At 44.4% G+C, this 25,879-nt stretch overlaps 1 protein-coding gene and 1 pseudogene across 1 annotated transcript in view; both read left to right on the top strand.

The window, feature by feature from the left end:
- SORD (sorbitol dehydrogenase) overlaps positions 1-25,879 on the top strand; it is a 46,606-nt gene that overhangs the window by 4,565 nt on the left and 16,162 nt on the right. Inside the window, exons 2-3 of the mRNA XM_003900874.5 lie at positions 11,400-11,433; positions 14,239-14,403. Coding sequence (XP_003900923.2) covers positions 11,400-11,433; positions 14,239-14,403 — 199 coding nt within the window. The remainder of the gene's footprint in view (positions 1-11,399; positions 11,434-14,238; positions 14,404-25,879) is intronic.
- On the top strand, positions 20,393-23,036 carry LOC103885797 (annotated as a pseudogene).

Genomic DNA, 25,879 nt, shown 5'->3' with positions numbered 1-25,879 from the left:
AGGCAACAATCCTGTTTTCCTCTGTGTTTTCTAGTTTACTGTATGCCCCTTTGATCAGTCTATAGAAACCCAGAAGCTTTTAATTAGGAAATGAATTCCTGGTTCATGAAGTTAGAATATAAAACAGTCAAATTAGCTTTTCCCCCACAGAAGCTATGTTTGGTGGTAGGGGTGGTGGGCAGCTTGTTTTTGTAATGTAGGGTTCACTCGAATGGTAGGGAAATGAGGGGAATTAATATGTTGACTGCCTACTGCGTTCCAGGCATGTGCTGGGTACTTTAATACAGGGCTTTACAAACTGTCCACAATGAAGGACCAATTTTATTTTTTCCAGGCGGCCATGGACTGATATGTTTGCATCAATATATTTGAATGCTGTGTCATGTCAAAATGCTATAAACAACCAGGCACGGTGGCTCACACGTGTAACCCCAGCACTTTGGGAGGCCAAGGCGGGCAGATCACTTGAGGCCAGGAGTTTGAGACCAGCCTGGCCAACATGGCAAAATCCTATCTCTACTAAAACACAAAAATTAACTGGGTGCGGTGGTGCACGCCTGTAATCCCAGCTACTCAGGAGGCGGAGGCACGAGATCACTTGAACGGGGAGGCGGATGCTGCAGTGAGCCAAGATCATGCCACTGCACTCCAGCCTGGGTGACAGAACAAGACTCTATCTCAAAACAAAAACAAACAAAAAAATTCTATAAACATTTCTAAATGCTCCTCTCAAGTTCTGTACATTGCATTACAAATCAGTTCATCAGTCACCCTCTGAGTGCACTTCATCTCCCTTCTTCCTGAAAGCCGGCTCTTCCAGACTTCAGGCAGGAGCCGCTGAGCAGGGGGGAGTACAGCAACAAAACAGCCTCCACTTCCAGGAAACTGAGCACCGTGGAGGGGACGTGGTCAGATTCTCGTTATGATCAGCTATAGGAGGAGGCAACAAATTAAAGGAAAAAATAATAATTTTAGAATGATGGGTGAATGCTGTTTAACTTATAAAGGGCAGAAAAAAACAATACATAGGCATCAAGTTTAAACATTACTCGGAGATCCATGAAGGTATTTCTTGAGTTTTTGTCCATTGAGGCAATGTATTATACCTTAGGTCAAAAGAATTGCTTTGACCTAAGCATTTTTGTTTTGTTTTGTTTTTTGAGATGGAGTCTTGCTCTGTTGCCCAGGCTGGAGTGCAGTGGCCCGACCTCAGCTCACTGCAAGCTCTGCCTCCCGGTTTCCCACCATTCTCCTGCCTCAGCCTCCCAAGTGACTGGGACTACAGGCTCCTGCCACTGCGCCCAGCTATTTTTTTGTATTTTTAGTAGAGACGGGGTTTCACAGTATTAGCCAGGATGGTCTCAATCTCTTGACCCTATGATCCACCTGCCTCGGCCTCCCAAAGTGCTGGGATTGCAGGTGTGAGCCACCGTGCCCGGCCTTGACCTAAGCATTTTCAAATACTTTTGTGTATTTTTAAAAATAAGATAAATCTATATCTAATACAGCACATTCAAAATGTCCCCTCCTTGCCGTCTGTAATTTACTGTTAAGATTTTGGGGTAAAAAGCGGATTGTATAATGAGAGGGCATGAACATGGGCAGCTCAGATGGTCCTGAGCATCATGTCTGTTTCTCTGAGCCAGCTGCTTCTATGTGATCAGATTAAAGGGGCTGATAGTCATGAAGGAGCAGCTGGATTAAACCAGATTACCCTGATAGTGACGAGATGCAGGCTGCTTAACCCTTACCAGTCAGAGACACTCAAGAGTGAAAAGAGAATCTAAAACTCCTCCAGAAAAAGAGAAACTGGGTAGCAGCAAGTAGCCCAAAGAAGCATCTTTCTTGCTTTTATCTTAATTTTATGTTTTAACAACAACAAAACAAAACCCAAACTGGACACACCATTTCAAATTCAAAACAGGAGATTAAATCCAGCAAACACTCCCACCTCCGCCAACAGCTCTGGAAAGGCAGTGCCTTTGTCTGTGAAAGACCACAAGGCACAAAGGTAGCATTTTCCTCTCAAAGTGATGCAAGCTTTTTCTTGGCCCCTTTGCTGGACTTACGGAAGGGGTGCCTTGTCTACTGGACCTACTGTGCTCAACCCCTTGTGGGAGGGAGCACATGAATGAGCAAGTGCAGGATCCAGCCAGCCAGCTGCTCCAGGCACTGACACAGGAGCAAGCTCCTCGAGGGGAATGTGGCAGCACCCAGGTGAGGGTGTCCATGACCCCGAAGCCCCAGAGGGGCTGTTACAGTGCTCGTTTAGTTCCACCATCTGCAGGTGGTGGCATGTTAGCAGCTCAGTTGGTCCCTTGCCTCACTGCACAGGGCATGCCACTGGTGAGGGGCAAAGGGCCAGTGTGACAGCCTTTTCTGGGTACCTGCACTTGGTGGGCCCTGAGCTCTTGTCCAGTGTCCAAGAAGAATGAGGTCACCCAGATGATTGAAGGATGGTGAAGGTGGAGAATTTTACTGAGCGATGAAAATGGCTTTCAGCAGAGAGGGGAACTGGAGAAGGGATGGGAAGGGCAGGTTGTCTTCCCAGAAGTCAGGTTGTCTCTTCCCCGAAGTCAGGCCATCTCCCCCTCTACCAACTGAGTCTGGGATCTTTACAGGCACAGGATGGGAAGTGTGTGTTGACTGGTTTGTGAGTATGCAAAAAATGTTAAAGTGAAGACACCACTCAAAGGTGGGCAAAACAGTGTAGAAAACCACTTAGGAAAGATTAGGTATCTGTAAAATAGGTGAAGGGTGGGGATCAATCAGAGGAAAGCGTTCAAACAGGAAGACAAGTTCTTGATCCAGTCCCAGGATTTAACTTGTAGCTTGGCTTTCAGGCTTTAAACTGTCTTCCACTTGGAGGTGGAATGTCACTAGAAATACCCAGTCCTATCTGCCTAGGTATTTGGCCACCTCCTTTCGCTATGAAAAGCAGGAGAAGAAGCAAGCAATATCACAAATAGGATTTTAACATTCCGTAAAAGCAGCCCTATTCTAAGGGGAGATACTAGAATTATGGATGTAGGGGAAATTTCTCTATAAAAATGCATGGCAGAAATTAAGAAGGAGAAATATGTACACGTAGATACAATATTGGCATCTAACTTAGAAGTCTTTTAGTGTGGCTGTTAAGCCTGGCAGTTTTCCCCAAATCAGGTTTACATTAAGAACATTAATTACCAGGGAAAGTATATTCAAATTTTGCAAAGTAATATTCAACTCAACAATTTTAAAAAACATGCAAATATTCAATAACATAGACCTGAACACAGTGAGCACTTATCAAGATCACTAACAGACTAGCATCCGACAAAAGCTCAAAGACTTAGAATTTTTGCTTCATAGAGAGAACCATTTAATAAGATCATGTATGGTTATATTCATACACTTTGAATTAGGAGGAAATTTTAATCTATTTATCCCTGGTGAAAATTAAATGGTCCTTAACTATCCTGTGTGGATTCAATGCTAGATGCTGGAGAAGTGCAAAGGAGAGAAAGGAGTCACCTCTCCAGCCTTGTGAGGACCTGGGAGGCTTCTTGCAGGAGGTGATGCCTGAGCACCAGTCCCAGTAAGCAACTGCCTATTGGACAGCTGTCATGTCAGGTTCCAGCCTACTCGTGCTGACTCCAACCAGGAGCCCAGAGGTTTCACAAGAACTCAATGGTCAATTAAATGCGAGGCTTTCACATACCAACAATCATGCAAATATATTCAACACACACAGGCAGTGATAGGGGAGGTCGGGGCAGGCATGGTGGTTCACACCTGTAATCTCAGCACTTTGGGAAGCTGAGGTGGGAGGATCACTTGAGGCCAGGAGTTTCAGACCAGCCTGGGCAAGACCTCATCTCTACAAAAAATTTAAAAAGTAGCCGGGTATGATAGCACACTCCTGTAGTCACAGCTACTCAGCAGGCTGAAGTGGGAGGATCGTTTGAGCCCAGGAGTTCGAGATTGTGGTGAGCTATTAATGTACCAGCCTGGGCTACAGAATGAGAATGCATCTCTTTAAAAAAACAAAAAAAAACAAACAAAAAAAGAAACCAGAGGAAACGAGCCATGGCAAGTAGCTCCAGAGACCAGCACGCTGACCGATTAACCGATTTGGATTTCCCTCGAAACAATAAAGTGGGAGGAGTGTTGTGGCTGTTCTTCTCCCTGCAGAACTTATGGCAGCCTCTGCTCATGAGGAGGAGGCCTCAGAGTTCTCATGGGCAGAGCTTCTACAGGCTCTCGGCCATGGTCACTTTCTTTACTGTTTTTATACCCTACACAGGAATGTCCAATTTCATGTCTTAGCCACCTTTTAGCTTCACTTTCTTATTTTATTTTTTAAAATTAATTTTGGAGACAGGGTTTCACCATGTTGCCCAAGCTGGTCTGGAACTTCTGAGCTTAAGCAATCCACCTGCCTCGGCCTCCCAAAGTGCTGGGATTACAGGTGTGAACCATCCCACCTGGCCTTGGCTTCACTTTCTTGTCAAGTTTTGGGGTTGCCTGGCCGCAGCAGGTGTTATCATCTCAGATTAAACCATTCTCAAGGTTAAAAATAAACCTTGAGAATATTATGTTAATAAAAACAAACCAGTGACAAAGTGACAAATAGTATATGATTCCACTTGTATGAAATAAGTAGCCAAACTCACAGAAAGTAGAATGGTGTTTGTTAAGGGCTCCTGAGGGGGTAAAATGGGCAGTTGTTACTTAATAGGTATTCAGTTTCAGGTTTACAAGATGTAAAATTCTAGAGGTCTGTTGTATAACAATGTGAATATAGACAACAATATTAAATTATACACTTAAAAGGATTTAAGATGGTAAATTTTATGTTATGTATTGTACCACAATATGTTTTTATAAAACAATAACTAGAAGAAAAAAAAGACTCCATTTTGAGACATTTTGAATCACAAAACATTATTATATATCAATAGCCCCACCTGGATGTCCCAAGACACCTTAGTCCCAGCATGTCCAAACCTAAGTGTCTCCTAATTCTTGTAGGAATTTAGAAGTCATCCCAGATGCCTCACTTCCCACCTCCTGTGGGATCTGGAAGAGGGAGAGGGATTAGGCAATGGGAAAGGGTGAGTGTGGTGTGGTTGCAGGTAAGATGGGGGCGTGGTGGCCACCACGTGAGAGGTTTAGGAGTCTCCAGGGTCATGGCGACTTGATACAAATTTGCATTTCAGCAGGATTGTTATCAGCAGAACAAAGTTGAATGGAGCCAGGAGAGCCCGGGCTGGAGACCAGCTCATTGGACCTTGGGAAGACATTCTACCTCCTATTTTGACCTCAAGTTTGCCAGGACCAACGCGGCTAGAACAAAGCCTGTCATGACAAAATAGCCAATTGGGAAACCTTTGAATTTTCCTCCCACCCTCAAAACACCTTTCAGGCACTCAAGAGAAAGGGAGAATGGAAGGGGAAAGGAAGAAAAACAGGGTCTCTTGCGCTCTGCAGGTGTGCAGGGCAGCCCTCCACAGGCCACAGGAAGCCTGGCAGCAGGGAGCAGGTGACTGCTGTGCATCTGGGATGAGACCAGCACCTTCCCCACACACTGCCAGCCATCCCCCACCCTAAGACAGTGGGAGCATGTTGCACTCTTTCCACAACTGGCAGAGTCAAGCCTAATAACTGCTAGAATCCCTTCACTTTCTTCCAAATTCCAGCCTTGTAAAGAGTGGTCAGATTTTCTTAATGTTGATATGAAAACCATGAGAATACAGTTGTCCTTGGTATCCTGGAGTAGGGGAAGGATTGGCTCCAGGAACCCTTTGCGGATGCCAAAATCCAAGCATTCTCAAGTCCCTTGTACATGATGAAATGGTGTAGTATTCGCATATAACCTCCATGCATCCTCCCATCTGCTCTAAATCCCCCCAGATTACCTATAACACCTGACACAATGTCAATGCTCTGTAAATCATTGTTATAGATTATTTTTCATTTGCATTATTTTTTAGGGTTGTATTGCTATTTTTTATTTTTTGAATATTTTTGACCTGAGGTTTGGTTGAATCCAGGATGCAGAACACAACTTTCCCACAAAACAATTTAAAATACTTGTCAAAAGATAAAATTACTACAATTTAATTTAAAAGATTTTATTTGGCTTTATTTGCAATTCTAGAATTGGGCAACACATCATTCCATAAAATAGCGTGTGCTCCAGTGAGGTAAAGAGAGGAGGTGGTTTTACAAACAGAAAAGAGCTAAAGAAAGCAGAAACACAAGAAAAAGCAGATTGGTCATTTCAGTTATTTTCTTTGTAAGGTGGGAACGGGGAAATAGAACAAAAAAAAAAAAATAACTGATTGGTTAAGATGAGGTTTCTTCAGGTCATAATTTTTCATTTTTTTGGTAAGGATTAAAGTAGAGGGAACTTTATTATCATGCTGACTGAAACTGGCCTGTTTGGGATATTTGGCTGTTATCTCTCCTGATTTCTCTGAAGATCATATAACAACTCAATTTTGCTTTGATGACGCGGAACTTTAGTATGAGTGGCTCCATTCTGGGTTTTTATTCTGTTCTCTTGGGGCCCAGTGCAGGAGCAAAACAGTGGCCTCCTGAAATTTCTATTTAACGTGCTTTACTCTTATCAGAAGGACAAGATTGACCAGGGTTGGTTCAACCATAGCATGAGCTAATTATGGAAAAAGAACTTTGATTTTACTTGTTTTGTAATAACAGCGAACGTATTTACTGAGTCGGCATTCCCTTTCATGATTATCATATGAAGGAGGAAATTGGGGCACACGGGTTACATAACTTACCCTGAGGTCATGCAGCTGGTGGGGGAAGCCTGGGCTGCATGTAGACAGGCAGTTCTAGAGTCTGAGTTCACTGTGCCACTCAGGTTGGCTGGAGGAGGGAAAAGGCATCTTCCTTCCATTTCTCCTTGTGTTGAAGCCATTGCTGCAACCCAAGCAAGATAGGTTAAGGGAATCAACTCAGTTATGCAGGTGGAAGTAGAGGAAATGGCACCAGTGACAACATAGCTAGGAAATGTATATTTAGGCTAATATAAAATATATATTTAGGAAAAGCAAGATAACTTATAGTATGTGAGAGGTACCTGAAATGATCCTGTGTCCCCACAGAGGGTACTTCCTGAAGTATTTCCATGAGTTGCTTCAGGAGTGGGCTGGTGGGGCAGCGGGAGGAGCTGAAGGGGGTAGAAGGGAGAGTATATATGTGATTCAGATATGTATTTCTGACTTGAAGTGAAATATGCTGGAAAACAGACACAACTATAGTAAAGAAGAGTTACTCAATTCCTTTTTACCCCCTTGTACAGTCACTCATTAAAAGATAAGAGATTCGGCCAGGCACGGTGGCTCACACCTGTAATCCCAGCACTTTGGGAGGCAGAGGCAGGCAGATCACTTGAGGCCAGGAGTTTGAGACCTGCCTGGCCAACATGGTAAAACCCCATCTCTACGAAAAATTTAAAAAAATTAGTCGTGCAGCATGGCACGCACCTGTAATCCCAGCTACTTGGGAGGCTGAGGCGGGAGGATGGGAGGATCACTTTGACTTCAGGAGGTCGAGGCTGCAGTGAGCTGAGATCGTGCCACTGCACTCTAGCCTGAGTGCAGTGACATCTGACATCAGGGACTGCTGATAAGTTACTAAAAATAAAAAAGAAAAAAACAAAGAAAAAAGAAAAGAAAAAGAAATTCTGTTTAGGAAACCTTGAATATGATTGATTTGACAAAACCTTTGGGAATGAGGAGAAAAGGAGCTGTGGAGATAAAAGTGAAAGTTCGGGATCTCAGAGAACCTAAGGAACTTTGGTAGATGAGAAATAGGATAATTGGAAGAGTATCTGAGAGAAAGAAAGAGATTAAGCAAACAGAGGATTGTGGCCAACATCATGCCAAGGAAACATGAAGAGCAAGGTTTTGAGTAACCATGCTGTAATTACTTTCTGAAACATTGTAGTCTCCACAGTGTGCTTAGGGCAATATTTACAAACCTACGGGCTGATGTTAAAATAGTTTTGTGCTCAGGTAGCATGTCTCCTACAGAGACAGGGGGCAGGAGACAAGCCTGAGTTGTAAGGGTAATTAGAATCAGCAAGAAAAAGAATGGAAGAAGAAAGTTGGTGTGCAGGGAGAGGAATTTGTTTTAACTTCTCCATCAAGTGTGTTCTGCTATAGGCACAGCACAGGCTGTGGGCACAGCACCCTCTAGTGTCTGGGAGAGTCACTGCAGCTTTGCGGTGTGGTAGGAGCACAGTTGTTCAGCTCCGTTAACTTGAACAAATATTTACAGTCGTGTTCTCTCTAGTGACCCAGGGCCTACTTGGTGTGCCTGACTGTTGTTCTAAGCTTTAGTCTTACCACCTCTCCACCTCCAAATGGGGGCGTTCAGGTCTGGCCTGGCTTTAGGCAAGGCTATGAATTGTATGCTGTGGAACTGTCTTTCAATGTCTGTGAATTTGCCTACTAGTACCTTTAGCAGGGAGGGTGGGGTGCTCTGCCATGTTTGAAATAAAGGCCTTAGTCTTTAGTTTCAATTTAACCTGCAGTTTAAGATTTCACGCAGTATAATGCAGCCGTAAAAATGAATGAGATCATGTCTTTTGCAGGGACATAGATGAAGCTGGAAGCCATCATTCTCAGCAAACTAATGCAGGAACAGAAAACCAAATACCACATGTTCTCACTCATAAGTGGGAGGTGAAGATTGAGAACACATCCACACAGGGAGGGGAACATCACACACTGGGGCCTGTCGGGGGGTTGGGGGCAAGGGGAGGGCATCAGGACAAATACCTAATGCATGTGGGGCTTCAAACCTAGATGACGGGTTGATAGGTGCAGCAAAGCAGCATGGCACGTGTATACTGATGTAACAAACCTGCAGGTTCAGCACATGTATCCCAGAACTTAAAGTGGCAAAAAAATTCAAGTGGTATAACAGAAGCATCACTTTGCACAGTGGTTCCTGATGTCTGATGTGGGACCAGCAACGACTTTGAGGAATATTTTGGTGACAATCAGCTATCTTGAGGTGGCTATTTCTAGACTGATTACCTCCTTTCCTCTCATCCTCCCTCCCTCGCTTCCTTCCTTCCTTCTTCCCTCCCTCCCTCCCTCCCTTCCTTCCCTCCTTCTTTCCTTCCCTCCCTCCCTCCCTCCCTCCCTCCCTCCCTCCTTCCTTCCTTCCTTCCTTCCTTCCTTCCTTCCTTCCTTCCTTCCTTCCAATGTAGCCAGTCTAAATTATTAAGAGATTTAAAAACTCCCTTAAGCCTTTTTGCCCCCATCAGGCTGCTTTGGATGCAGCTCCACCATTTGCTACCTTAGTGTTACCGTGGGCGGGTTCCTCAGTCTCATCACATGGAAAAGGGAAATAGTAGGATGTACCATGTAGTTTTTTTGTGAGTATTAAGTGAGGTAATGCCTGTAAAGCACACAGTACCTGACACAAAGAAGCCATTGAGCAATGTCAGCTAGGCAGCAATAGCATTAAAGCTTTGAGCTTTGTTTCCCTGGAGAAGAGGTTCAGATTAGCACTGAGCCTCTTCAACAGAAAGGGCTGGTAACTTGAGATGAGTGAAAACCTCTGACCTTCTTGGAAACACTATTTTGGATAGTGGTTATTTAACAAGTACAAACACTTGAGTTTGGGGCCAAGCACTGTGCCTGGTGCTAAAGAGACGGAAGGCATGGTCTTTGACTTCAAGGCGTTTATGATCTTGTTAGGAAAAACAAAAGCCACGGACCACTAAGCGCAGTGCTGGTGCCGAGCAGCGTGTGTCTGGTGCCCGTGGTGTGGTTTCATGCGGTGGGGCTGCCTGTAAAAGCAGCTAGATAAGCGCTTTTGGGGGAGGTAAGTTTGGAACAGTGCCTCGTCCCAGAGCTTGCTTCATGGGGCCCAGCTCTGACATTCTCATCACTTGTTTGGCAGCTCTTTGCACCACCCCTGAAGGAGAAAAGACATATTCCACAGTGGAAGCAGGCTTCATCCACTCTCTGGTAGCATGACCTTGACCAAGTTATTTAACTTCCCAGCTCCGGGTTTCTCATGAACAAACTAAGTGCTATGGCGAGGATAGAGTCCAGCCCACTGTCTGGCACATGGCAGGTGCTGTGAACGTTTCCATCTCTCTCTCTCTCTTTTTCTTGTTTTTGAAACGGAATCTCGCCCTGTCACCCAGGCTGGAGTGCAGTGGCACAATCTTGGCTCACTGCCATCTCCATCTCCTGGGTTCAAGCAATTCTCCTGCCTCAGCCTCCTGAGTAGCTGAGACTACAGGCATCTGCCACCACGCCCAGCTAATTTTTATCTTTTTGATAGAGATGGGTGTCACCATGTTGGCCAGGCTGGTCTCAAACTCCTGATCTCAAGTGATCCGCCCGCATCAGCCTCCCAAAGTGTTGGGATTACAGGCATGAGCCACTGCACCCTCTTTTCTTGATTACCTTAAAATAGTAAAATGAACACTTGGATTTGGCCACTTAGTGTCCTTCCTTGTCACTAGGACTTTCCTAGCCCGTTGGCAATGAGGAAAGAAGGCTTAGTAAATCAACACTACTACTACTGCTGCTGCTACTGCTATTACTACTAGCTGTGAACACCAGAATAGCTCAGATTGCTTTTGAACCTGTGAGAGGGGCCAAAATCCAGGTCTTAAGTGTTCCCAAGGGGCCCCTATAATGCCACATGGGAATTTTAGGGAAAGAGGACCAGGTATCAGTCTCTGTGCTGATGGGAAGGAAAGAGATTGGCAGCACAGACACTTTCTCCTACCTGTCTAGAGGGGAACACCCTCACGTTCAACTGTGGGAAACGCCTGCATCCTTTCCCTGGGGGAGTTCGTCAGACCAAACAAATCTGTATCTAAGAACATGTTTCTCCAGGAAGGCGGGATCTGACATGGATGGCAGATCTAGAGACCCAAAGATCCCTTCTGCCTAGAGTTACATGGAGTGTGCTTTTTCCTTAGTCCTGGCGAAGTTGCACCAGTGGGTGGGATGAGGTCAGCAATTAGTCAGCTCTTCCTTGGCTAGGATTGTGCCTTCGCTTTGTAGGCTGTTTCCCAGGGAGGGAACCCAGCATCAGCACTTTATCTCATCCTGTGGCATGTCACTAGTGACAAGTGTGGTCCTCTGTATGCTTTGTGAGTGTGCTGGCCATGCTGTTGTTGGGTCGGTCACTGTATTATGTAGACAAGTGAAGAAGGGCTAGGTAGGTGTGCGCAGCGTGCCATTTAGCGTATCCCCTCAGGCATGCACCCAGGAGCAGTGTGGTCTGAGCTTGTGTTAATTCTAAGAAGAAATAAACTAATGATGAAACTCTAGTTTGTAATGGAAAATGTTCATAAGGTAAAGTTATTATACATGTTAAATGATTTTTTTCAATTTTGTTTGTTTTAGGAGAACTATCCCATCCCTGAACCAGGCCCAAATGGTAAGTTCTTGGGAAACATAACTTATATTTTATTATTTCCTGTTGTTTCCTTTGGAATCACATGTATATTGTTCCCTTTCCTCTCTTTTCCTACTGTTTATTACTTTTGCGTCCATTAAAAACCTATGCTTTTGTTAGGCTGAGAACGGAGTCTACTGTCTGCAGCATGACCTGGTGGGAGGTTTATCTTGGCTGCTACATGAAATAAAAAGAATAGTGATAGAATCAGAAAAATTACCGTACCAGACTGCTGACTCATCCCAAAGAGTTTTTGATGTGAAGTATATGGACCAGTGACAGAATTATTCCTCTTTTGACCTAATGACAGTGTACCCTATCTACCAGAAGCTGCTGTTGGAGTGGCCAAGTGTCCTAACCCTAACCCAAACTTTGAAAAGGAGTGAGTCTACAGAACTTCATCTTTTAATTAGCAAAGGGAGCATCATGCCAGCTTTCCCCACTCCCCAGGAAGGCCAGTCACCAAAGTGTGCGGCAGCCCAGGACCTTCTGTCCAGTGTGGGTGGGAGGGGCTGCATGGGGCCCTGTCCTCTGCTCTAATCAACCAAGCACAGAAAGTGAATGAGCACATGGGGCCAGGGTTTCCAACACCTTTACTCCGCTCCTTCCAGGCCTCTCACTTGCTAAGCCTGTGGGGCTCAGCTGACATGCTGACACCCAAAGTGGCATCTGTAACTTCCCAGCCTTGGGTTTCTCATTTACAAACTGAGTGCTGTGGTGAGGATAGAGTCCAGCCCACTGTCTGCACATGGCAGGTGCTGTGAACATTTCCATCTCTTTTTTTCTGTTGGCTCAGATCCCTGCTGACAGTTGTCTAATCCCTCCCATCCCTGGAATCCCACTTTGTCATAACCTTGCAGGACCCTGAAGTGAGGCTGGGGGCAGTGGGCAGAGTGTCTGTAGATACTCACTCTCCCCCTCTCACACCTAGACAGTCATGTCCCCTTTCTACCCTTGAGAAGTTGGGGGTGTCCTTTCCCACTTTGTCCTACCTCACACCGGAACCGCAGCTTCTGGGTGAACATCAGATCGAAGGCAGCTTTCCTGGTGGATCCAGAGCTTTGCTACTGAAAGGTCACTTGTGTTATCCACTTGTAAGTGGTGAGAATACAGACTAGACAGAATATAGCCATTCTATGGGTGCTGAACAAGTATTGTATAGTCAGGGTTCAAGGATTTTCACCAAGATCCATGTTCAGAGAAGTGAAAGAGTTACCTCACTGTGTCCTGAAAAGTTGACTGTTGATTCCAGAAGTGGCCAAACGAGGGCTGTCTTGGACCCAGAGTACAAGCTTGGCTCCTGGTACGGCTTTTCTCCCTGAAGCAGCATTCTGCTCACACTCTTGTCTCTTGCTACACTTGCATCGGAAGGGAAAAGAGTGCATTTTAGCGAGTGTTCTAGCAAAGTCAAATCTAATCTCTCGCTACCAGTTGCTACTTCAAGAGAGGAAATTCTGAGATGATTTTCCTAACTCAAATGACTTTTCCCTGCCTTTGATCTGAGAATTCACCCTGCCATTTCTTACTCTCTTCACTAAAACTAAGGAGGAAGAAAGTTCTGAAGAGCCACCTCAGTAGTCTGTGGCAAGTGCACTGCATAGCAGAGATTCGGGTCTCTTTGTCTTTCTAAGGCAGAGTGTTTTTTTTCAGGGAGGTATTCATAACCATCATCTCAGTCAGAGATGATGGTATTTATTGGTACTTATTTCACCAAAGGGGCACAGTACCATCATTATTTTGAACTTAGAAAACTGGCCAGGCGCGGTGGCTCATGCCTGTAATCCCAGCACTTTGGGAGGCTGAGACAGGTGGATCACCTGAGGTCATGAGTTCGAGACCAGCCTGGCCAACATGGCGAGACCCTGTCTCTACTAAAAATACAAAAATTAGCTGGATGTGGTGGCATATACCTGTAATCTCAGCTACTTGGGAGGCTGAGGCAGCAGAATTGCTTGAACCCGGGAGGCAGAGATTGCGGTGAGACAAGATCCTGCCATTGCACTCTAGTCTGGGCAACAGAGGGAGACTCTGTCTCAAAAAAAAAAAAAAAAAGAAAAAGAAAAAGAAAAAAAAAGGAAAGAAAACAATAGGCATGAAGAACTCAATAGTTCACAAAATGTTGCCAAGCTGAGATTCTACCAGACTTGTTCTCATAAACAGGTAAGAATCACGCATAGCATATTAATTATCTAGAAAGTTTTCTTTTGGAAAATAGTTTGTTCTCTTAAGTGGTTGGTACATTTCATGCTACTAATAATATCTTTTCTATCCAGTGTATTGGTCAGTGTTGTCCAGAGAAACAAAACCACTAAGATATATGTGTGTGTATGTATGTGTGTGTGTGTACAAAGGGCAGGCTGGAAATTCAGGTAAGAGTTGATGTTGCAGTCTTGAGAAGAGTTCCTTCTCCTTCAGGAAACCTCAGTCTTTGCTTTTAAGACCTTCAAACTGATCGGATGAGGCTCACCTACATTATGGAGGGTAATCTACTTTACTCAAAGTCTATTGGTTTAAAAGCTAACCATGCCCAACATGTATCTTCAAACAACCAGGCATTATAGCCTAGCCAAGTGGACACATAAAATTAGCCATCACATGTGGAAGCTTGTTTGCCTTGCGAGACTTAGTCAGGGTTGCTATGTAGCTTGTTCTCCTCTATGGCCTAAATAGTGTGCCTGGCCTGGTAACCCAGCCCTCTCCCCTGGGCAGAGGGAAATCACTAGGGCACCTCAGAGGGATAGGAGTTGTTCCTTCTCTCACTGTTTTTTTCTTCCTTTCTTTTATCAGAGGTGTTGCTGAGGATGCATTCTGTTGGAATCTGTGGCTCAGATGTCCACTACTGGGAGGAGGGTCGAATTGGGAATTTTATCGTGAAAAAGCCCATGGTGCTGGGACATGAAGCTTCAGGAACGGTCGAAAAAGTGGGATCATTGGTAAAGCACCTAAAACCAGGTCAGCAAGGTCCTTCGACTTATGTGTTCATTCAACATAAACATATGTGCATGCTTTCTTTGGGCCAGACCCTCTGTTAAGCTCTGGATACAGCAGGGAACAAGACAGTTTTGGTCCATACTCACATGGATCTTACCTTACACAAGAAAAGAGGGACCTGGAGCAGACAGATAGTTACTTAGTCACCATGTGTTAAGGGTGGTAGAGGAGAATGCAGGTTGTGACTCGTGTCTTTTATCCAGACCCTTGGTTCATTTGAGGAAGGGACAATTAATCCAACATCTGGAGCCAAGTAAGAAATAAGCCAGGTAAAGGGCTGGAGAAAACATTTGAGGCATACGAACCCAAACTACCTTTAGGTGCTGTGAACCAGGGCCTTGGATATTGTGTTTGATTTTTATTAGATGGCTGGGAAACCACCATTATTCTTCCTAGATTTACTTCATTCATCTTCCCAGAGGGAGGAATTCTCAGCTGTGGCAGCCTGTGTTGTTCCCTGATACCATGAATTAAATCCAAGTTGTCTTGGCATAGTTAGCTGTTGGCTTTAACCTTCCTTTACCGGTGAGGCTGCTGTGCAGCCAGGAAATAAGGTCACATTATTTGGGGGAAGGTGGAGGTTGACAGGAGGCACCATCCTGTGTTAGTTATAAAGCTCTCTGAGCCCAACCACATGCAGAGGGATTGGCCAGCTGTGAAGAAGTCAGGCATGTGTCTTGTTTAGGGATGTTAAATCATTCATCATTAGTGGAAGTCAAGAAAGCTCCTGTGGTGTTATGAGGTTATTTCATAGTGGAATGTTTATAGCTTCCAATAGCCACTGGTGATTGGTTCTCACCTGTGGGACAAAGTCTCTGACTATAAATTATAACAAAGGGTGGGTTTCTCTAAATGTAAATTATAACAAGGGTTTAGTCAGTTTTCTACAATGAGCTCAGTCTTATGCCACGAGCCTTGAGGGATATAGAAAAATGAGCAGATATGATCCCTGGATGCTTAGATCAATGTGGAAACACTAGATGTCAGGCCCTACATAAATACCAGCAATTAGACAGCAAGACCATAGGATACAATTAGGTGTGGGAAAGAACAGGCTTTAGGAGTTCAAAGGGCATTTGCTATGGGCAAAGGTGGTTAAAGAGTTCATGGAGGAGATAGGTCTTTGAACTAGACATCTAACAGTAGTAACATTAATAAGAAGGTAGCTAATATTTATTGATTTGCTACATTAGTCTCCGTGTTAAACACTTAGATGTACAATTCTTTCTTTCTTTCTTTTTTTTTTTTTTTTTTGAGACGGAGTCTTACTCTGTCACCCAGGCTGGAGTGCAGTGGTGCAATCTCACCTTGCTGCAACCTCCACCTCCTGGTTCAAGTGATTCCCATGCCTCAGCCTCTTGAGTAGCTGGGATTAGACATGCACCACCACGCCTGGCTAATTTTTGTATTTTTGGTAGAGATGGGGCTTCACCATGTTGGCCAGGCTGGTCTTGAACTCCTGACCTCAAGTGATCTGCCCACCTTGGCAGTAATTTGGGTAACTTGCTGTAATTTATGGGTCTGAGCCACTGCGCCTGGGCTATTTATTTCATTCTTGAAACAACTCTATGAGATAGGCATTATTGTCTTCATTAGTTGAAGAAGAAATTGAAGCCCGATTATTGCCCAGGGTCATTCACTAGTTTGTCTCAGAGCTGGGATGCCCATCCTGGTCTTTTGGACTCTAGAGCAAGTGCTCAGAACCACTGGGCTACCCAGCATCTTCATACTTGAGAAAGGTTTTATATTTGAGTTCTTGAAGAGGTCAGAGCTAATATTCTAGTTAAGAGGAAGCGAACAGGCTGGGTGCGGTGGCTCATGCCTGTAGTCCCAGCACTTTGGGAAGCTGCGGTGGGCAGATCTCTTGAGGTGAGGGGTTTGAGACCAGCCTGGCCGATATGGTGAAACTCTGTCTAAAAATAGAAAAATTAGCTGGACGTGGTGGCACGCACCTGTAGTCCCAGCTACTCGGGAGGCTGAGCCAGGAGAATTGCCTGAACCCAGGAGGCGGAGGTTGCAGTGAGCTGAGATCGTGCCACTGCATGCCAGCTTTCCAGCCTTGGAGTGAGACTCCATCTCAAACAAAAAAGAGGAAGTGCACAATCAAATTACAGATGCGAGAGTAACACATCTGAGTGCGGATAAGTCTGTGCTGCTCAGGGCAGAGGTTTTGTGTTGGGGAGTTATTGGAGATGATAAACATGCGTAATCTTTATAAAAGTCCCTCTTTAAAAAGCATTTGGCTGGGCATGGTGGCTTACACCTGTGATCTCAGCACTTTGGGAGGCCGAGGCAGAAGGATTGCTTGAGCTCAGGAGTTTGAGACCAGCATGAGCAACAGAGGTTGACCCTGTCTCTGTGAAAAATAAAATTAGCTGGGTGTGGTCGTGCGCACTTGTAGTTCCAGCTACTCGGGTGGCTGAGACAGAAGGATCACTTAACCCCAGGAGGATGAGTTTGCAGTGAGCCATGATTGCACCACTGCACTCCAACTTGGGTGACAAAGCAAAACCCTGTCTCAAAAAATAAAATAAAATAAAGCACTGTAAAACTGTGAAATGTCATGTTATCATAATATAATCATAATTAGAAGGTAAAACTGAATAGTATGAAAACTCCACCTGATTATAGAGGATCTTGAAGGCTAGGTGGAAGAATTCATCCTTAATGGCATAGGCATAATTTGCAGAAAGTTAACTGTACAGGAAAGAAAGTAGAGGGAGTCAGAGGAGATAGAAGGCAGAGACAAATACAGACATTTTATTTTTTTGAGACAAAGTCTCAGTCTGTCGTCCAGGCTGGAGTGTAGTGGCACCATCTCGGCTCACTGCAACCTCTGCCTCCCAGGGTCAAGTGATTCTTGTGCCTCAGCCTCCTGAGTAGCCAGGATTACAGGAACACACCACCACGCCTGGCTAATTTTTGTATTTTTAATAGAGACTGGGTTTCACTATGTTTGCCAAGCTGGTCTCAAACTCCTGACCTCAGGTGATCAGCCCTCCTTGGACTTCCAGAGTGCTGGGATCACATAGGCATAAACCACCGTGCCAGCAAAATATAGACAGATTTTGGTGCTCATAAGGATTTCTGTGGGTCCTTTTCTTTTCTTAGGATACAAAATTTGGATTTAAAGTCTTTCATATGTTAACTTTGACTTAAAATTCTAATCAACAAATCTAGAAAGAAGACCACAACTCATCAAATATTTCCTAATGTTCATTTACAGAATTTAAACATATAAGTCAGCCGGGCGCAGTAGCGCATGCCTATAATCCTAGCACTTTGGGAGGCCGATGTGGTCGGATCACTTGAGGTCAGGAGTTCAAGATCAGCCTGGCCAACATGGTGAAACCCCATCTCTACTAAAAATACAAAAATTAGCCAGACGTGGTGGTGTGCATCTGTAATCCCAGCTATTCAGGAGGCTGGGGCAGGAGAATTTTGTGAACTCGGGAAGTGGAGGTTTCAGTGAGCTGAGATCATGCCACTGCACTCCAGCCTGGGCGACAGAGCAAGACTCTGTCTCAAATAAATAAATAAACAAACAAACAAATAGATAAACATACATATGAGTCAATAACTCTAAGGCATGGAAGCATTCCTATGTTTTTTAAGACTAGACTAGTCGGCCGGGCGCGGTGGCTCAAGCCTGTAATCCCAGCACTTTGGGAGGCCGAGGCGGGCGGATCACGAGGTCAGGAGATTGAGACCATCCTGGCTAACATGGTGAAACCCCGTCTCTACTAAAAATACAAAAAACTAGCCGGGCGTGGTGGCGGGCGCCTGTAGTCCCAGCTACTCGGAGGCTGAGGCAGGAGAATGGCCTGAACCTGGGAGGCGGAGCTTGCAGTGAGCCGAGATCGCGCCACTGCACTCCAGCCTGGGTGACACAGCGCAAGACTCCGTCTCAAAAAAAAAAAAAGACTAGACTAGTCAAGTGCAGTAGTGAGAAGCGGGGAAAGAGTAGAACAAGGAGTATTATCTGTAACTGACTATGAACAATCAATTAAGATAATGCACTACCTTCAGACCAGCCTTCACCACTTATTTTAATGAGCACTAACTATGTACCAGGACTCTACACTGTTCTGTGAGTACTTTCAACACAAAAAGACTTAGGAAAAATAGCTTACCATGTCCCTGCTGAATAAAGGCCAGACCTTCCATGGCTTCAGTAGGCCTCACAAGGTTCTAACATCCTCTTCAGGCTCCGGAGGGCCCGAGCACTCGTACAGAGGTGAGCGAACAGTCAAGTCTCCACAGCTTATCACTGTGTGAGCGCCTGAGCTTCTGTTTCCTCATCGCTAAAGCAGAGATAACACCATCTTGTTGGTTTATGGTGAGGGAAGGGAGATTTTGTGATGCGCCTTTCCTGGTACCTGGCACACAATGGGCATCTGGTAAATGGCAGGACTGGATCCCACCATTATTAGTAAACTCTATTCTGTGTGGTAGGTGTAAGCACCTCTTCCCAGTGGAGTCTGTCCATCCGACTTTTCCCGAATAACCAGGTACTGAGGCAGGATAAGGCCTGTGGGTCCTTTCCTGGGCTCCTGCCACATGGCTTCCTGCCTCACTGGTGTTCGGCCGTGTTGGTCTCCAGCTTGTCCTGGGCTCAGGCAGGAGGGTCCGCCAGGGTTTCCAGTCTTGTCTCTAATTCGCTGGTATAGGTCACTCCCCAAATTCAGACGGAGTTTAAATCCAATTGTAACTTTGATGTGTAGCAATACCTGTGATATTAAAATCCCCTGTAAGTCTGCTTTCTGTTTTCTGCAAACTTGGAGGCCATTGCTATATTGACAGCGTATTTGGAGTTCCCCTACATAGGGCTGGGTACCTGCCTGAAGATGAACCATCTAAACCATCCCAAAACCTCGGGATAACTATTTGTCCTCAATTATTCCTACCTCTCTCCCTTTCTTTACAACAGAAAAGTGCTACTGTCTTTAACCAACAGCTTTTACTTGTCACATTCCAGGGAATTTTTTCCCAATAAGTAATGCCCTTCTAGATATAAACGACGTTTGTGTCCCATGGTTTGTTTTCTCCCAATTCACAAATTCTACGTTTAGCAATAAAAATTTGTCTAGCACAACACTAGACACTATGGAAAAATAAATATGGAGCAGAAGACTGACGAATCCTGAGGCATTCCCATCCTTGATGAGGAGGCAAGATAGTCATGAAAAATAACTAGAGATGGACGTGGTGGCTCACACCTGTAATCCCAGCACTTTGGGAGGCCAAGGCCGGAGGATTGCTTGAGCCCGGGAGTTTGAGACCAACCTGGGCAACATGGAAAAACCCTGTCTCTGCAAAAACAAAAACAAAATCACCCTGGCGTGGTGGCATGCACCCAGTTACTTGTAAAGCAGTCTAGGGTCAATATAGCAATCTCATTGTCTGACATGTTATCCAGAGTTCTTTGTCTCATGACCAGGAAAATTAACAAGTGTGGACACCAAGGGTGTCTACTATTAATGTCAAACCCAATTTTTTTAATGAAACCTAAGAGATAATTCTATCAAATCTTACCCAGTTTGATCATGAGGTGAGATTCTCGTAAAGCTTTTATAACCCTCTACAAATTGTTGTTAAAAAGCAGATCAGTGCCTTAAGAAAGCCTTGTTGTGCTTTTATTTCAATGCTCAATTTACATAAAAAACATAGAATATCCTTTTGAATTTAGTCAATATATTCACACACAGAATTTCCTTTGCAAGATTTTTTTTTTTTGAGGTAGAGTCTCACTGTGTCACCCAGGCTGGAGTGCAGTGGCGCTATCTTGGCTCATTGCAAGCTCCGCCTCCTGGGTTCACGCCATTCTCCTGCCTCAGCCTCCCGGTAGCTGAGACTACAGGCGCCCACCACCACACCCGCCTAATTTTTTTGTATTTTTAGTAGAGATGGGGTTTCACTGTGTTAGCCAGGATGGCCTCCATCTCCTGACCTGGTGATCCACCCACCTCGACCTTCCAAAGTGCTAGGATTACAAGCGTGAGCCACTGCGCTCTGCTGCAAGATTATTTTTATAATCCTTCCACAACTCGCTTAAACCTTCAGCTTTATCTTCACCTAATTCAAAACAATCCTTTATTTCTAGGCAAAATTTACATTTCCATGCCTTCTTATAATCTTACCAAAACACATTTTACTTTCCTTACACACATTGCACGTAAATCTATTTTCAGTAGTCTCTAATTTCCTCTGGGAGGAAAGTGGCTGGGTTTAGGCAGGGACAGGTTTTTAAGTGGTCTGTAGATCCTTCTAGCAGGAAAGCCTGATATTTGAAGAAGCGATTGTCTGTTAGCCAGAGATTCCAGTGTAGCTGGATGCAGAACAGGTGCCTCAAACATAAGGATTGAATGGCTGTTCTCCCTGTGATGGGGGCAGCACTGAGGCTAACAGTTGTCTCTCAAGGGTGGCTTCTTCTTGACTGTTGAAGGTGGAATTTTGCTGTTTGCAGATGGGGCATGGAGCCTGGTCCCTAATAGAGGGATGTAGGAGGGAGAGAAATTGGGGAACTAGAGGCCTTGGACAAAGGGCCAATAGTGACCTCCACAGAGAAAAATCTCATTTCACTAGGTGGCATGGTAGGGACTGAAACGTTAGGTAAAAACCCTGATTCTAAATTTTTTCCAGGCAGAGGTTAGAAGGAGAGGTTTTCGGGTTTGATAGTCTACCTCCTAGCAGAAGAAAATTGTCGCATAGAGGAACTGTTCAAATTCATTGGGCAGACAGAGTCTCAGCCTTGCCACTGCTGCCCTCGCCACCCAGAGACTGCTGAGCCCCCGTCCGTCCACCACCACCACCCACTCCAGACACTGAACATCCAGTCATAGATTAAAATGAGCTGGTTCAGAAGGCCAAGCTGGCCGAGCAGGCTGAGCGATATGATGACATGGCAGCCTGCATGAAGTCTGTAACTGAGCAAAGAGCTGAATTATCCAGTGAGGAGAGGAATCTTCTCTCAGTTGCTTGTAAAAATGTTGTAGGAACCTGCAGGTCATCTTGGACGGTCGTCTCAAATATTGAACAAAAGACAGAAGGTGCTGAGAAAAAACAGCAGATGGCTCGAGAATACAGAGAGAAAATTGAGACAGAGCTAAGAGATACTATCTCTTTTGGAAAAGTTCTTGATCCCCAATGCTTCACAAGCAGAGAGCAAAGTCTTCCATTTGAAAATGAAAGGGGATTACTACCGTTACTTGACTGAGGTTGCCGCTGATGATGACAAGTAAGGGATTATGGATCTGTCACAACAAGCATACCAAGAAGCCTTTGAAACCAGCAAAAAGGAAATGCAACCAACACATCCTATCAGACTGGATCTGGCCCTTAACTTCTCTGTGTTCTATTATGAGATTCTCAACTCCCCAGAGAAAGCCTGCTGTCTTGCAAAGACAGCTTTTGATGAAGCCATTGCTGAACTTGATACATTAAGTGAAGAGTCATACAAAGACAGCACGCTAATAATGCGTTTACTGAGAGACAACTTGACGTTGTGGACATCAGATACCCAAGGAGACAAAGCTGAAGCAGGAGAAGGAGGGGAAAATTAACCAGCCTTCCAACTTTTGTCTGACTCCTAAAATTTACACAGTAGACCATTTGTCATCTGCGCTGTCCCACAAATAGTTTTTGTTTACGATTTATGACAGGTTTATGTTACTTCTATTTGAATTTCTGTATTTTCCATGTGATTCTTATGTTTAATGGTAGGGGAGTAGAACCAGTTAACATTTAGGGATTTCCCTGTTTTCATCTTGAGGTGGCCAATATGGGGATGTGGAATTTTTATACAACTTATAAATGTTTGACACAGTACTTTTGGTACATTGCGGCTTCACAAGGGCCAGTGTTAAAACTGCTTCCATATCTAAGCAAAGAAAACTGCCTACATATTGGTTTGTCCTAGTGGAGAATTAAAGGGATCATTGGTTCCAGTCACAGGTGTAGTAATTGTGGGTACTTTAAGGTTTGGAGCACTTGCAAGGCTGTGATAGAAACAGTTATCCCATGGATCCCACATGTTAAACCAGGTATATCTGTAGAATACTCAATCTCAATGTGCACACCTTTGACTACAGCTGCAGAAGTTTTCCTGTAGACAATCGTAACCCATCTTACTCTGGGTAAGGGCAGAAACGGTTCACGTTCCATTATTTGTACAGTTACCTGCTGTTAGCTTTCATTATTTTTGCTATGCTCATTGTATTTGTACTTAAATGTTTTAGGCAACCAAAGAACAAATGTAAAAGTAAAGATGCAGTAAAACTGAATTGGCTGATATTCATTATTTATGTATATCAAGCACAGCAGTAAAACAAAAACCCATGTATTTAACCTTTTTTAGGTTTTTTGCTTTTGTGATTTTTAGGTTTTTTGCTTTTGTGATTTTTTTTTTTTTGATACTTCCTAACATGTATGTGCTGTAAAATAGTTAACAGAGAAACAACTTGAGATGATGGCTAGCTTCGTTTAATGTCTTATGAAATTTTTATGAACAATCCAAGCATAATTATTAAGAACATGTATATTATATTAATCTAAGTGGAATAAAATTTTTATGAATAGAAAAAAAAGTATGTGGCTGAGGGTGAGACATCCTGGCATACAGTGCCATGTAATACCCAGCACTTTGGGAGGCCGAGGTGGGCAGATCACGAGGTCAGGAGATGGAGACCATCCTGGTCAACATGGTAAAACCCTGTCTCTACTAGAAAATCACAAAAATTAGCCAGGTGTGGTGGCAGGTACCTGTAGTTCCAGCTACTTGGGAGGCTGAGGCAGGAGAATGGCATGGGAGGTCGGAGCTTGCAGTGAGCCCAGATTGTGCCACTAGCACTCCAGCCTGGGCGACAGGAGACGATGACTAGCCATCAAAGGAAAAAAAAAAAGAAAAAGCAAAAGAAAAGAAAGAAAGTCCTGGCACCAACACCATGATGGGCTGTCAGGGACTGGAGTTAGTTCAGGAGCGTTCAGATAACACTGAGGTGTAGCCTCAGCCAGAAACCTTCAGTTGTCCCAGGACCTCCTTCCAACCCCATGCGATGGCTAGGTCTTCCATGAATGGAAACTGGATTGGAACTCAGCTGACATTCCCAACACCCGAGGGCGATGGGGGATTGACAGAGTCCTCTCCAGCAAGCCTGTCCTCTGAGTCTTACAGATCTGGTGGCTGCACTAACCACTCTTAACTGACCAACAGAGGCCTGGTATTTGTTTGATTTTGAGAGGAAAAAAAAAAAACTGTGGATAAGAAACCACAGAAAGTAAAATATTAGAGGGTTGCTCCTACTCACCCTTCCGACATATCCCAGATGACCCCCTACGGGTGAAGCAGTCTAGGGTCATTGTAGCAGTCTCCTTGTCTAAGGTGTTATCCAGAGTTCTTTGTCTCATGACCAAGAAAATTAAGGAGCATGGACACCAAGGGTGAGGTTGCAGTGAAAGTTTAATAAGTGAAAGAGGAAAGCTCTCAGCAGCAGAGCAGGGGATCGACCTGAAACACGGTTGTTGTTTTACAGTTAAATACGAAGGTTTTTATAAGAAACTTCCCTTATCTGTGCAGGTGCTGTGTAACTTACCTTATCTGTGTGGCTACCTGTGTATCTTCCCTTATTTGTGCAGCTGTGAGCATGTCTTAGGCAAGCACAGGGTGTAGCTTCTCTTGCCTGAGCAACTACGGGCATGTTTTAGGCAAGCCCCCACCCCACCCCATGCAAGTTCTCACGGAGCCCACTGTGTACATGCCCAAAAAAGGGAGGAAACTTTTTCCTGGGAGTCCCCTGATTACACAGAGAACCAAGGCGTTTCTATGTTGGGCCTCACTTCCTTATCTGTGCCTGTAGCTTGATTTTTCCAAGCTGCTCTCTATGTGCCTGCAGCTTGATTTTTTTCCAGACTGTTCTTTTGTTTGAAAGAATTTCACCGAGGACCTGCCCTAACTGTCTGCCTGCTTTTTTTCTTTCTCCTCCCTCACTTGGGAGGCTGAGGCAGGAGGATCACCTGAACTTGGGGAGGTCGAGGCTACAGTGAGTAGTGATTGCACCACTGTACTCCAACCTGGATGACAGAGTGAGATTCTGTCTCAAAAAACAAACAAACAAAAAACCAAAGAAACATACACACACAGAGAAACCAAAAAACCAACAACAGGAAAACTGGAAACAACCAGGTTTTTTCCATCAATAAGAGAATGGTGATACTGACTATAGTATACTCTTACATTGGAACACTATTCAGCCATGAAAAGGAACAAACTGTCATTTGTTTTTGAGGCAGTGTTGCTCTATCACCCAGGTGGGAATGCAGTGGTGTGATCACGTCTCTCTGCAGCCTCAACTTCCTGGGCTCAAGTGATTCTCCCGCCTCAGCCTCCCAAGTAGCTGGGACCACAGGCACACATCACCATGCTCAGCTAATTAAAAAAAAATTTTTTTTGTAAAGATGAAGTCTTTCTATGTTGCCCAGGTTGGTCTTGAACTCCTGGGTTCAAGTGATCCTCCTGCCTTGACCTCCCAAGTACTGTGATTATGAGATTATAGGCATGAGCCACTGCACCTGTCCAGACAGTTAATACCACAACAACATAGATCAATCTGAAAAGCATTATGCTAACTGAAAGAAGCAAGATTCAAAAGAGTATCTACTGTATGATCCCATTTTTGTGATGTGCCAGAACAGGCAATACTACTGTGGTACAAAAAAATAATCAAAACAAAAAAAAATCAAAACATCCTCTAGGGATGGGGGTGGGGATTGACAGGGAAGGGACACAGAGGAATAAGATTTCTGAGGTAGTGGTAGTGTTCTGTATCTTAAAAGGGGTTTGCATTCCTAGGTGATAACTTTAAAAAAGAACCATGAACAAATACTGAACTCTAGTTAATGATATGCAGGCTGAAGCATTTAAGGGTGATGTCTGCAGCCTGCTTTGAAATGAATCGGAAAAGAAGATGGATTGATGGAAGGAGAGACAGAGATGAGACGGAGGGGTAGATAGATATGTGATAAAGTGAACATAGCTAGATGTTCCTCGAAGAATGTAGGAGGAGGCTATCCAGGTGTTCACTATGCAATTCTTTGAATTTTGCTGTGTGTTTGAAATTCTTCATAATAAAAAGATAAAAAAAAAAACAATTAGAGAGCAGTTCTCAGGCTGGGTTTCCAAGCAGGTATGGTGGGGCATAGAATAGAAGTATAACAGAACTGGCTGTTCAGAAGCCTCAACTATTACTCTCCGCTGTATGAGGCCTCTGCAGGTCATTGGCCGTTGCGGTTCTACTACCAGGAATCAGTTGACTCCTACTTATTGTCTAAAAATGACCAGACTGGACATAAAACATGCTATAATTACAGCTCTTGTCTTTGTAAAGGCTTTGCTCCCTATTTTCCAGACAGATGAAGAAAAAATGCCTGCAAACTCCATGTA

The sequence above is a fragment of the Papio anubis genome, chromosome 7 (genome assembly GCF_008728515.1).
Source record: "Papio anubis isolate 15944 chromosome 7, Panubis1.0, whole genome shotgun sequence".
NCBI classification, from domain to species: Eukaryota; Metazoa; Chordata; class Mammalia; order Primates; family Cercopithecidae; genus Papio; species Papio anubis.
This window is presented reverse-complemented; position numbering and strand designations above follow the sequence as displayed.